This window comes from Acomys russatus, chromosome 24 (assembly GCF_903995435.1).
Source record: "Acomys russatus chromosome 24, mAcoRus1.1, whole genome shotgun sequence".
NCBI classification, from domain to species: domain Eukaryota; kingdom Metazoa; phylum Chordata; class Mammalia; order Rodentia; family Muridae; genus Acomys; species Acomys russatus.
In genome coordinates this window covers 9708373-9720409 of record NC_067160.1, presented here as the reverse complement: position 1 = coordinate 9720409, position 12037 = coordinate 9708373, and the positions used below count along the sequence as shown (strand labels likewise).

Below are 12037 nucleotides of genomic sequence, written 5' to 3'. Positions count from 1 at the left end.
GAGAGAGGGGGAGAGAGAGAGAGAAAGAGAGAGGAGACACTGTTAGGCAAAACATTTCAGGTTACCTTGGACAAGTAAAAATGCATGACTTGAGGTTTCCCCAGCTATGTTGACAGCCTTTACCATGATGCTGGCCGAGTCTTCAGCAGTCACGTCTCTTATGACCAGTTCACAAACATTGTCTTCTGGCCAGTACCAGTAGATCCGGTCAGACCGCTCAATTTTTACACCATTTTTGTACCATTCACATTCAGGGTCTGGTTTCCCCACCACTCGGACTCTAAAGTGAGCATCCGACCCTTGGCCAACTGTCTGGCTTTGGATTCGTTCGAAGATTTTGGGCGCCTCCATACTAGGACTAAGCTCAATTCTCTCTGGCTTAAACATTGGAATCGTGACTTTGCCTTCCTCGGCAAGGGCTTTCTTCTCTTCTTCGGTTAACTCTTTGGTCCAGTGCAGGAGCTCATCTTTAGTCTTCTTGAGGAGTTCCTCATAAGATTCATCCTTCTTGCGAGACTTCAGCTCCACGGCTGTGATAGCCTCGTAGTAGCCCTCTTCTGTCCTGCGCTTAAATTTGCTGCGCAGTTCTTCAGACTCCTCGGATACCTTCTCGTGGGTAATCCTTTCAGCCCTCTTCAGCTTCACCACTTCTTTGGTTTCACTGGTGCCAAGAGGTCTGTCCACCTTCTGCACTTCAAACTGAAGTTTTCCTGGCTCGTGCACGTGCAATTCAGGCTTTGGCTCAGGAGCTCGCCTGAGGACGGATCTGAAATCCTCCCTCTGTTGGATTTCAAGTTTGACTTTATGCTCTGTCATGCCTTCAGGATTTTCTGCAGTGACTTTTACTTCCCCTGTATCGTAGGATTTGCAGTCCACAATATCCAGATAATGAATGCCATCATAGCGAACTCTGAATCTTTTGCTCTTACGGATGAGCTGTCCGTTGAGGTACCAGTTGACCTTGGGCTGAGGGTAGCCTGTTACCCGGCAACGGAATCTGGCTGTCTCCCCTTCAAGCACTCTCACTGGCTCTGGGAACAAGACAATGTCTGGCTTTTGCTTTTCCTTTTGATCTGTTGTTACACCCGTGAGGGCGCCTTCGTGAGCCATTCTCTCTAGTTCTTCTATCCTCTGCAAGCCTTTCTTTCCCTCAGGCAACTGAGATTCTTCCACTAGACTTTTCTCATCTTTTACAATAAGGGTAGCAGATGTGTGATCAGTACCGTATTTGTTAGTGGCTCTGCACGTGATGACACCACTGTCTCTAGAATACGCGACTCCATAATCAAGGCTGCAGTATCCGAATTCATTAATCATCCGGAGCCTGTTGGCCGCCTCCAGCGGCTTACCGTCGTGCAGCCACTCGACCACCATCGTTGGGTCGCCAATGGGTGTTAGTCTGCACTCAAAGTGGGCAGGCCCGAAGCGTTTCAGTCGAAGGGAAGTGAGTTTCTTCTTGAAAAACGGTTTCTGCTGCTTTTCCTTGTCGTAGAGGTCCCCCTCTTCCCACTGCTCTTGGCCGTACCTCAAATGGAGGGGCTCCAGCTCTGGGGCAGCAATCTCCTTTGCTCTGTATGTCCCCCGTGGGATGATGAGCTTTCTTTCCGGTTCAGGTTCCGCAAATTCAACTTCAATATTGACTTTGCACCTTGTGGTGTCCCGGCCCGCCTTGTTAATAGCAGTGGCTGTATACCAGGCAGAATCTTGGCTGATAGTGGAATCAATCTTAAGGGCGGCTTCTCCTTTGGTTCCTTCAATTCTATTTAAAAAAAAATATATATATATATATAAAATCAATATAGCGCTGGCACTTTCTGCTTACTCGACTGGTGGATTTGTATAGAAAGTTTAATTTAATTATCTTTTCAAGCATACCTGATCCTTGGGTACTTGTGAGGCACAATGATGTCACTGTTTTTCAGCCACACGATGTCAGGGTTGGGGTTGCCCGTAGCTCTGACTATCATTTGAAGCATGGACCCTTCCTTTATGTTCACATTTCTCAGCTTTTCCACAAACACTGGCTTTATCTGGTGCTCCACAGCTGAAAGAGAAAGGTCACGGCTTAGAGCAGCCGGGGCTGGAATACCTGTTTACCACCTAAGTGATGTAATAGCTTGTTTTCATGTTAACAAAACTCTTGTTTTACCTTCCACGGTTAAAGTCACAGATATTGTGGATTTTCCTGCTCTGTTTTGGGCAACCACGGTCCACTCTCCCGAGTCACTGGGTGATGCAGGGACAATGATGAGTGACTGAGTCCCATCTTCTTTAATGACGACTTTATGTGTATAATCATTGACAATTTGCTGTCCTGTTAAAAAACAAGCAAGAGCAGATATTAAAAGGGTTTTTTTTGTACTGTTGGATGTACACACATAAGTTTATTTATGTGTTCGGTGGCTCGTCAATAAAACTGCATTGTGCTCACCGTTGTGAAACCAGAGCGTCTCTGGCATGGGTCTACCCACAACCTTTAAGTCAAATCTGGCAGTCTGTCCTTCTAAGCATTTGAAAGAAGCAGGTTTTAACACAAAGACTGGCTTATACAGCCTTTCCAGTTGTGATTCATCTGTTTCCTCCAGCCTGCGTCCAGGGGACATCCGTGCAGGTGACATTCGTGCTGGGGACATCCGTGCAGGAGACATCCGTGCAGGGGACATCGCAGGAGACATGCGTATAGGTGACCTGCTCACGGAACGTGGAGAAACAGACCTGAAAAAACAAAAGTAAGCCATTATTTATTTTCATGAAGAATATATAAGACACAGAAAAACAGAAACAGAAACAAATACCTTTCTGCCTTAATTGTGAATGTTAGTTTAGAATGTACTTCTGCCTGTTTTAGAATGCACCTCAAACCCACTGATTCCCCCAAGAAGAATATATTTCTATTGTCCCTAATGTTATGTTTTGATTATATTAAAACCCATTCATTCAACACAGCCAGATACTCAGACTCAAAATCCTAGGCAGCCCATAATACTATCCTTTCTACCTCACCTTTATCTAAATTAGTCATTCTATTTCCTTGGTTCAATTTTTAAACTATATTAATACATGTTCATTAGTTTAACTAAATAAGTAAATGTAGAGAAAAGAAAATGTTTTTATGGAAGAAGAGGGGGAAATGTAGAAATTGGATTTGCTAACAAAACGATGCAAACCCCTATACTAATTTTGCATTTAGACTGGCTTGCATTTATAATGTGACTATCGTGTGGGATGAACTGAACTGATTTCCTACTGGAATCTCAGTGTTCCCATTTCCAAATATAGCAATGAAAACAGCCACTCCCTTGTAGGGTTGCTATAAAAATCCAGGTTATCATTCATTAAGACCATTAAACACATAGGTGCTATTGTTCTGTTAGACATAAGAAAATAGTTTGTCATATTGATTAAAATTCCTTTGATCATCAAAGAGCAAGAGATAAAATCTCTTGGCAATTGCCAGCATCACCAGAGGTTAGCTTCTGTGCTGTTTTGGTCCTCACTTTGCATAAGGCACGCTTGTATTTGCTCCTGGGATGCTTGCTGTTGTAAATTGGACCACCATTCAACTCCAAGATTAAGCCTTACCTGATTCTGCTCACTGCTTCTGGAGTGGGCATGTAAGTTGGGGCACTGAACGGAGCAGCAGGCTCTACGTACAGCTTCCCCGAGCAAATTGCATTTCCTTTAATATTGCTGGCGAACGCAGTGTAGATGCCCTCATCCTCTGGAAGGACAACTGGTATGCGCAGACTGGCTCTGCCATCCTGCAGGAAGTCCATTTGGTACCTTTCCCCATGTCTGATGCGTTTGCCATCTTTATACCACGCAATCTGGAGAGAACATCATACATCGAGAATACATTAGGGCTAAACTGTCACCGTATAACCTGTTTGTGACTTTACCATAGCATGGAGGGCATACCTCCACAAATATTTTTATTTTACCTTGGGTAATGGATATCCAGACATCTTGCAATGGAAAGTGACACCCATCCCCTCGAGAATTCTATAGTTTTTGATTCTGATATCGAATCCTGATTCAATAGCTTCAGATTCAGAAATGTCAACTGCCATCTTTTCTTCTCCATCTTCCTCAAGAAGCTCTTCCAGTGTCGTCTTTATTATTCTGTATTCAATTTCTTTAATTAGCCTCTCTTCAAAGGAAGAAATATGGAATTCCTACATAGTAAAAAAATGATAGTTTATTAAAAATTGAGATCTTCACTGATGGAAGGTCTTTAAAGATACATATTAGGTTCAGTATTAGACTTTGACATCTGTAACTGTGAGAATCTAGAAAGTTCTAGATTCTCTAGTGGATGTAGACGGTTCCTATGGTTAGCAGTGAAACTGACCTGCAAATGGCTGAAGATGAATTTATCAAAAATGGGAAATTATAGGGGAAAATGCAATTTGTGAAATGGTTATTGTTTTACTCACTTGATCTTCTACAAAAGTTCTGACCATCACAGTATCCTTGGCCATTTTCTTCCTAATTAAGGCTTGCTCCTTTTCATATTCTTTTTCATAGTCAGAATATGCAAATCCAGGAGCTACTTCTCCCACTTTGGGTTCTTGAATAAATGTGCTCATTTGTGTCTGGTAAAGCATTTCTTGCTGGGACTTCACCAGTGCCTCATAGTCAGCTAAGAGGCAAGAATGAAAGTCAGTTTTTGGGGTGCTCTTATCCAAAACATTCATGTCACTATTCAATCAGGAAAACATGTCTAGGATAAATTAAGCAAAGCCAGATTTTCCAAATTTTCATTATCAAAAATTGTTCGATAAATATTTATTAGATTTGATCCCGAAACCAAATGTACATTAATAAGTAAAACCACTGTATACAGAATTTGAAAGCAGTAGTCACTCCTTGAGGCCTTCCTCATTTTCTCTGAGGCTACTAATAACTATTCATTTTCCTTTCAGAGTTTCCTATGCTTTAACTGCTGAATGAGGATAAGAAGCTAACTTCTTTAAAGGGGTCTGGAGCAAACCAAGAGAGACAGCATATGGGATGGTCTCCCGTAAACACGAAAAGCTAGCCGAGACTAATGGTGACTCAAGAACAGCATTTTATTTGGCATGAATGCTACAATGTTTTTTTTCTTTAAATTGTGAGCATTGCTAAATCCTGACTCTCAGCTTTTCTATAAAATACTGGCAGCTCCAGCACCGGTCTTGGCACATGCTTGCCAGGCAGCAAGAGAAGTGGAGAGCCACTACTCTCTGAAGGCAAGGAGGGTAATCCTCCAATTCGCCACTACCATCCATGGTGAGGGATGCATCTCCAGGGAATGGAAGAAAGTCTCCTTCGCCCAATAGACATTGCGTTATAACTCAGCAGCTTAGCTGAAGTGTGGCTTTCAAGGCCTTGCAGTTTAAACCATCATCAGCTGTGTCGCTGAGACCAAAAGGAAAGGGAACAAACTATGAGGAGCAGGAAGCTCACACACGCACACATGCACACATGCACACGCACACACACAGGCACAGATGCTCCCCTGCATGCCAGCTCATTTTGTGCAGGAACTACTCAGCGCGGTCCTTACCTTCCTCCAGCAAGGAGGCAGATGCAGAGGTTTCCCCGTGCTTGTTTCGGATGACAATGGTGTACTCTCCAGCATCGTCAGCAAAAGTCATAGAGATCACCAGTCGGCACTCACCAGTTTGTTTGTTAGAACTCACTTTGTATCTTCATGGAAATGAATAAATGAAAACATCGGTCATAAGCAGCCCTCCTTAGAGTAAAAGAGCTGACTTTACTTGTAAATGGCTCTGTGATACAGAATTCACTGGCTGAAGTCTCATGTCTAAGCTCTGCCAAAAGGAATCATAAATTTGCTGAAAACCGAGAAAATGCATGTAATGTGTAGTGAGGGACAAACAACTTAAATTTTTTTATCTCTAATATTATTCAGGCTGGCATAGTGGCATATGCTGATTGTCCTAGAGAAATGGGATGCCGAGCCACCTAGCTTTGCTTTATCCCAGAAGTTCAGGTTTATCTGGCCTACATCAGGAAACACATGTCTACAAAACAAGCCAGCTAACAGAATACAATGCCACACAGGGAGGTGTGTGCCCTCATTGTTTGGGCTGGCAGGTGACATGGGTATTTAGACAGAGGTATTTTCTCTTTGTTAGTTATTAAATGTAAAGGTAAATGGCTAATCAAAACTACAATTCTAAATACCTCAGTGCTGAGATCCTGGTTTGTTGTAGTACCAGTTCATAAGAGATTATACCTATGTGTTCACACTGTCTTTTTATTCAATTGTAAGTGTGTATTAATACAGGTTTTTATGCATAATTAGCCTTTTGCATTACATAACCTCTATTTTTTATTGTCTAGCAAATTAATTATAGTATGCCTCTATTGGAAGTTCTCTCAAATATTTTCTGGAATTGGGTGTGTAGAATATTCCATTTTGTAACACTATCAATTAATTAAGCTGGAGATGTAAAATATACCTTCCACCTCCCTTTCTCTCTTTCTTTCTTTCTCTCTTTCTTTCTTTCTTTCTTTCTTTCCTTTTTGTTTTTTCTAGACAGGGTTTCTCTGTGTAGCCTTGGCTGTCCTGGACTCACTTTGTAGACCAGGCTGGCCCGGAACTCACAGCCATCGCCTACCTCTTCCTCCTCAAGTGCTGGGCGTACAGACGTGCGCCACTGTACCCGGCTCCATCTCCTTTTCTTGCAAAGCTTTATTTCTCAAGACAACTCTATATGTAAAGGCTGGAAATATTGTAGAGTGCTTGTCTAGCATGTAAGAAGCCTTATGTCAATCCCTTGTACCTCAAAACAACCCTCCAAACTGTGTGAGAATATAAAAACACTCCAGACTAACTAATCCTGCTTCATTATGACAAATCTGCATTCAGGGATCAATGGAAAAGGCACTTTCTCCTTTTCTTTGGGACGGCGACATATCTGCATACTCTTTAGAATATCTACATAGTTATATGTTTATACATTGCACCATAGAATAATCCATCATCCAACCATCAAATACCTGTATCCGGTCGTGAGAGGAACACCAGATTTTTTCCAGTAGACATGGGGCTTTGGGTTGCCACCGATCTGGCACTCAAACACAACACTCCCACCTTCCACCAGTTTCTGGACCACCGGCTTTGAAATGAAGAAAGGTGCAGCGGGCTCTCCAGGCCCTGCCTGCTCCTCGGTAATGCTAGTGTCGGTCATTACAACATCTCGTGACTCGATGAAGCTGGCAAGAGAATGCCATTTCTGTTAGCTGCTAGGTAGCAGTCGGCCGATTACTACAGGAAAGAAATGTCAAAACCATGCAAACCCAGCAACCAAACCAGTGGAAAAATGGTTTACCGTTTCTCTTCTGTGGCAAATTTCTCAGTCAGAGTTGTTTCCTTTTCAAAGTCTTCCGACACTAGAAGACAGAAGGTGACATTGAAGTAAGCCCTCAGCCTGCTCCATTAGCCACTACAGTTTGTATGGAGAGCCAGTGGGCCCTGTAGTCTATTTTGTAACTTCCGTACTGGATAGCACTCTGAAGTGTGTACAAACTGCTACAAGAAGGTGTGGCTGCTGAAAGAGGTGATGCTGACAGACATTAGGAACAAGAAGGGACGCTACTAACCTTGCACGGCAAGGTAGCAGGAAGTGCTGACGGTCCCAGCCTCGTTCACAGCGCTGCAGGTAAACCGCCCGCTGTCCTCCGCAAAGGCTTCACGGATCATGAGACGAGCGATTCCGCTCTGGAAGGTTATCTGGAAATCAATGGAGCTTTCGACTTGGTAGTCTTCTCTGTACCATGTCACTTTGGGGGATGGGTATCCAGAGATGTGGCACTCCAAGGTGACTGATTCGCCTTCTATCACAGTCACATTTTTTAAGCCCTGAAAAGAGAAGAAAAAGGAAATACTCCTGTGCATGTGTTCATTAATCACCTCAGAAACTGGAATATTCCCGATTTGAAATCAATGTCAGGCATATCCAGTCTCTGTAGCGGAGTTACAAGAACACTGTACATATAGCCGAGAAGCTTCTGTTAGTCTCACATGTTTACAGTCTAGAGGAACTATAAGACATGAGATGTAATATGAATAAATCAATAAAATTAAAACATGAAAAAAAAAAGACATGTCACCAAACACCACCAATCAGCAAAGCTTTCCCATGGGATCTGTAAATAGACCTGCCCTGCTCACGGTCCGTCCATCAGGGTGCTAAAAACTTTCTATGTGTTATCAAGTATATCTATTTTTAAACGCGCCCACTGATGGGAAGGCAAAGGCTTCAAGGCGGCCCGGTTGGCCTTCATAATCCCACAGCCCCTAAAGCAAGGCCTCACAGATCAGGATCATCAACACACAAGAAGGATGGTTGTTGCATGGAACACCCCCTCTTTCCTGGCCAAGTAGGGTGCTGTGCAAAAGCCAGAGTCTGTAAACCCACTAAGGGCACTTTCCTGAAGTGTGAGGAACTGGTCTTTGCTAGCACATGTTGAAGGGGTTTGGGCACAGGGAAACAGGGGCCCGCTCTGTTCATGTGTTTACTCACCGAGACCAAAGTAGGTGGGGTAACAGGGAGCTCGGCAGGTGCAGGCACTCTTGCTGTTTCTGTTACCTAAGGTTTGGAGAAAGAAGGTTACAAAATGCCCATGAAATTGAGGGGCTTCTCATGAACCATCAGCGCATAATACAAGTACTTCTGTAAGAACCACCCCGCTTCTGTAGCATGCTTGATATGGCACAGCAGAGAGGAAAGGCAGCCTCCTCCTGGCCAGTCACCACCAATAGCTCAGTGACCCACCTTGGCTTCACGTCCATGCAGGACTTCGAAGTGCTCCTCACGAACAGTGCTGCCGCTGATGCTCACACCAACTTCCTTCTTCACCTCAATGCCAGCCTGACTCTTGTAAGTATCTGGAGCTGGCATGTCAGCGAAGGGAAACTGTGGGGAAGGGGTGGGCTCTGCCCTTACTCTCGTCTCTCCGGGCTTTACAGTGGGTGCCTTCACGGATTTGGTGATCTTCTGAGTAGAAGATGTGGCTGACAACTCTTTCTGTAATGTGGCGATAGCGCTACCGGCTATCGATGCCTGGAGGGAAGAGCAATGCGATGGTAGTACATGCATGGCACGGGCATCTCAGTATGGAGCCTCAGTCTGCCTGCCCCTGGGTGCTGGCATTACGGGCACATGCAGCACGGTTGGCTTTAGTCTATTTTCTATATGACTGAATACTTTCATTATCCCTTTTACATTTAACAAAAAGGCAGAGACCAACCGATTTATAAAGCTATTGGTCGGTTGTGTTTAGTTAGAAAACTTTAATAATCACCCCTTTAAAGAGTTGTCCCCGGTACCCCTTATTTTATGGCTCTTCTAGAGATTGATCAGAAATTGTCGTCACTTAACTCTAATGAGTGAATTCTAATGAATGCTGCATTTGGAACCTGCACCATAACAAAAATTTCAAAATACAAATTTAAAATATCAATAAATTATTTTTAAAAAAACCATTTATTTATTTATTTGTTTGTTTGTTTATATGAGTGTTCTATTTGCATGCATGACAGAGGAGGGGATCAAATCCCATTACAGATGGTCATGAGCCAACATTTGGTTGCTGGGAATTGAACTCAGAACCTCTGGAAGGGCAGACAGTGCCTTAATCTCTGAGCCATCTCTCCAGCCCAATATCGATAAATTCCAAGAGGCATTTTGTGGTTGCACCTTTGAATGTTAGCCATGGGTCTACATTCAGGAAAAGTGCCATGATGGCATCCTCGCTGCCTCGGTTCTGGGGTATGTGTGTGGTTATTCCGGCCCCAGTAGTAAGTTAAAAATATCCCTAAACACAGGCACCATGCACTGCTTAGGACTCTTTGAGGACAGAGAGGGAAAGGGCACGTTCTTGGTGGCTAGCATTGAGGACTGTGACATTTCCCATGTGGCAGAACTGACTCCAGGCCAGAGCTGTGTCACTCCACATCCAATGTAGCTGTCCTGTGACAGCAAATGATGCTGCATATAGGAACCATTATGGTGGGGAACTCAAACCAAGTTTCCTAATTGGTCAGTTCTAAGGACGTTTTGTGATTGCACATTTGAGTGACTGCCACAGGTCTATGTGACAGGTGGAAGCAGGCATTCTCCACTTGGCTATATGGGTCATGCACATATCTGACTTCATATATCACATTCTCTTATTAAAATCCATGCAGTTAAATTACTCAAAGTGTCTCGCAGCACTTTACTGTATACCATACAGTAGTATAAACTACTACCATTTACACAATGATCAGAAATACACTGTAATCAAAGCCAACTGAGTCTGAACCGTCACTGAACAAAAGAACTGTGTGGGTTTTGTCTTCTCAGGGTTGGAAGATAACTACTTTTTATTGACTTCACCCTAGGAGACCTTCGTCAGAAGACAAAGCTGGGCCTCTGAGTCCACCATGAACACCAGTACCTCATGGGAAAGGGACCCACAACGGCTACACAAAAGTGCTCTACATCAAGGAACTAGTCTTCTTTTAGTTATCCATTTCTTTATTACCTTCCACATCTTACCTCATATCCAGGTTCTGTCTTAGGTACAGTAATCTTTGAAACAGTAAAATGAGGGCTTGCTGTGCGGGGGCGTTTATCCACATGGACTAATCTTTCGGTTGAGATATCTGTAGTTTTCTTGACCTGCAGTAAATGAAGCTCAGTGACGTCACTGTTCACCGTGTTGCCTACAGCACACGCGGCTGCGTCCTGTAGCGCAGTGGACTCACCTGTGATGATATGTGCATTCCCATTTGCTCAGTCATTTTGATATGAGTCTCAGAAGGAGCCTGAACCTCGGCAGGCTTGGGTGCTTTAGGGACAATGTGGGGTTCTGAGGCTGGGCGCTGGGGCTGCTCGGGCACCTTGGTGGTAGAAACGTGTTCTTTGTAGCCATATTCTAACGTGGTCTGTTGAGTGTATGATTCCTCTACATGCCCGGGCTCTCTGGGTTCTCGCACGCGGGCCTGGTCCACAGCAGCTACAACTGTTGCCACAGCTTCTGCTTTTTTCCCAGCACCCACCTACAGACAAGGTTTCCCAAGTTAGTAGACAGCAATGTCAAAGTCACACTTGAACATGTCCTCCTAGGGACACCATCCCGGGAGAGCTCTTCTAGTAACTCAAAACAAAGGTAGAGTATTCAAGAAACATAACTTGGCTCTTTCAAGGATTTGTATTTCATTAATATTTTCTTGCAAAGACTCTTATTTAGATATACTATCCCTACCTGCTATATACTAGACAGTTGACCATACAGACACAAGGCAGGGCAGCACAGTATGTATGTGAAATCCTGAGGACATTTTGCGTATTTCAAGCACTTTACCTAGGCTAGATACTGGGAAATAAGAACTTTGGAGCAGGTTGCCCTCATTGATTATTTTTTATTATTTTGTCAATCATTTAGTCTGGTGTCGGCATGGCAACAGCAAAGATAAAAGAATACTCAAACACTGTCATCACCACATCCAGAGAAATCAATTGCTGCTGAGTGACAAAGTTGCATGCAAATGGTAGATAAAAATGAAAGCTCCCGAACGGAGAATGAGCACCCGAGTTTACTTTTGACTCAGGAGGGATAAGCTTTATTCAATCTATTAGAAGAATAGATCTCTTAAAGCACACGAAGGAAAACATTGTGACTGAAATGAAAGCGTTATCGTATTTGGATTCAAGAGAACAACCTTTCACGCTGAAGTTCAATTTGCGTTCTTCTTTGTTGAGAGTTAAAGCGAAGAGAGAGACAAATATTATTTCCTCCTCCTTATGAATCTGATTATCATGAAGGAGACCACAATTTGCTAAGATGTTCTTGTAAACGCAGTGAAGCAGCCGGCGAGGCATGCATAATTTAGTTCTGTGCCGCACCGGAAACATTCTAAAAGGTCACATGGCCGCGGCTGTCCAGGCCACTTTAGAAGTAAGGCTGTGCCCATCTATTAATCTTCAGTCTTCACTTCTGCTACGGCTACATTTTAATATGTATCTGAAATGTGCTT

At 43.5% G+C, this 12037-nt stretch overlaps 1 protein-coding gene across 1 annotated transcript in view; it reads right to left on the bottom strand.

Moving 5' to 3' along the window:
* Window positions 1–12037, bottom strand: part of Ttn (titin) — a 275595-nt gene that overhangs the window by 244547 nt on the left and 19011 nt on the right. The window contains 15 exon segments of the mRNA XM_051166126.1: window positions 66–1759; window positions 1876–2044; window positions 2150–2314; window positions 2432–2715; window positions 3583–3827; window positions 3942–4175; window positions 4437–4642; window positions 5549–5691; window positions 7012–7227; window positions 7344–7404; window positions 7615–7873; window positions 8538–8603; window positions 8790–9077; window positions 10557–10679; window positions 10766–11059. Of these exon segments, the coding sequence (XP_051022083.1) occupies window positions 66–1759; window positions 1876–2044; window positions 2150–2314; window positions 2432–2715; window positions 3583–3827; window positions 3942–4175; window positions 4437–4642; window positions 5549–5691; window positions 7012–7227; window positions 7344–7404; window positions 7615–7873; window positions 8538–8603; window positions 8790–9077; window positions 10557–10679; window positions 10766–11059 (4447 nt within the window).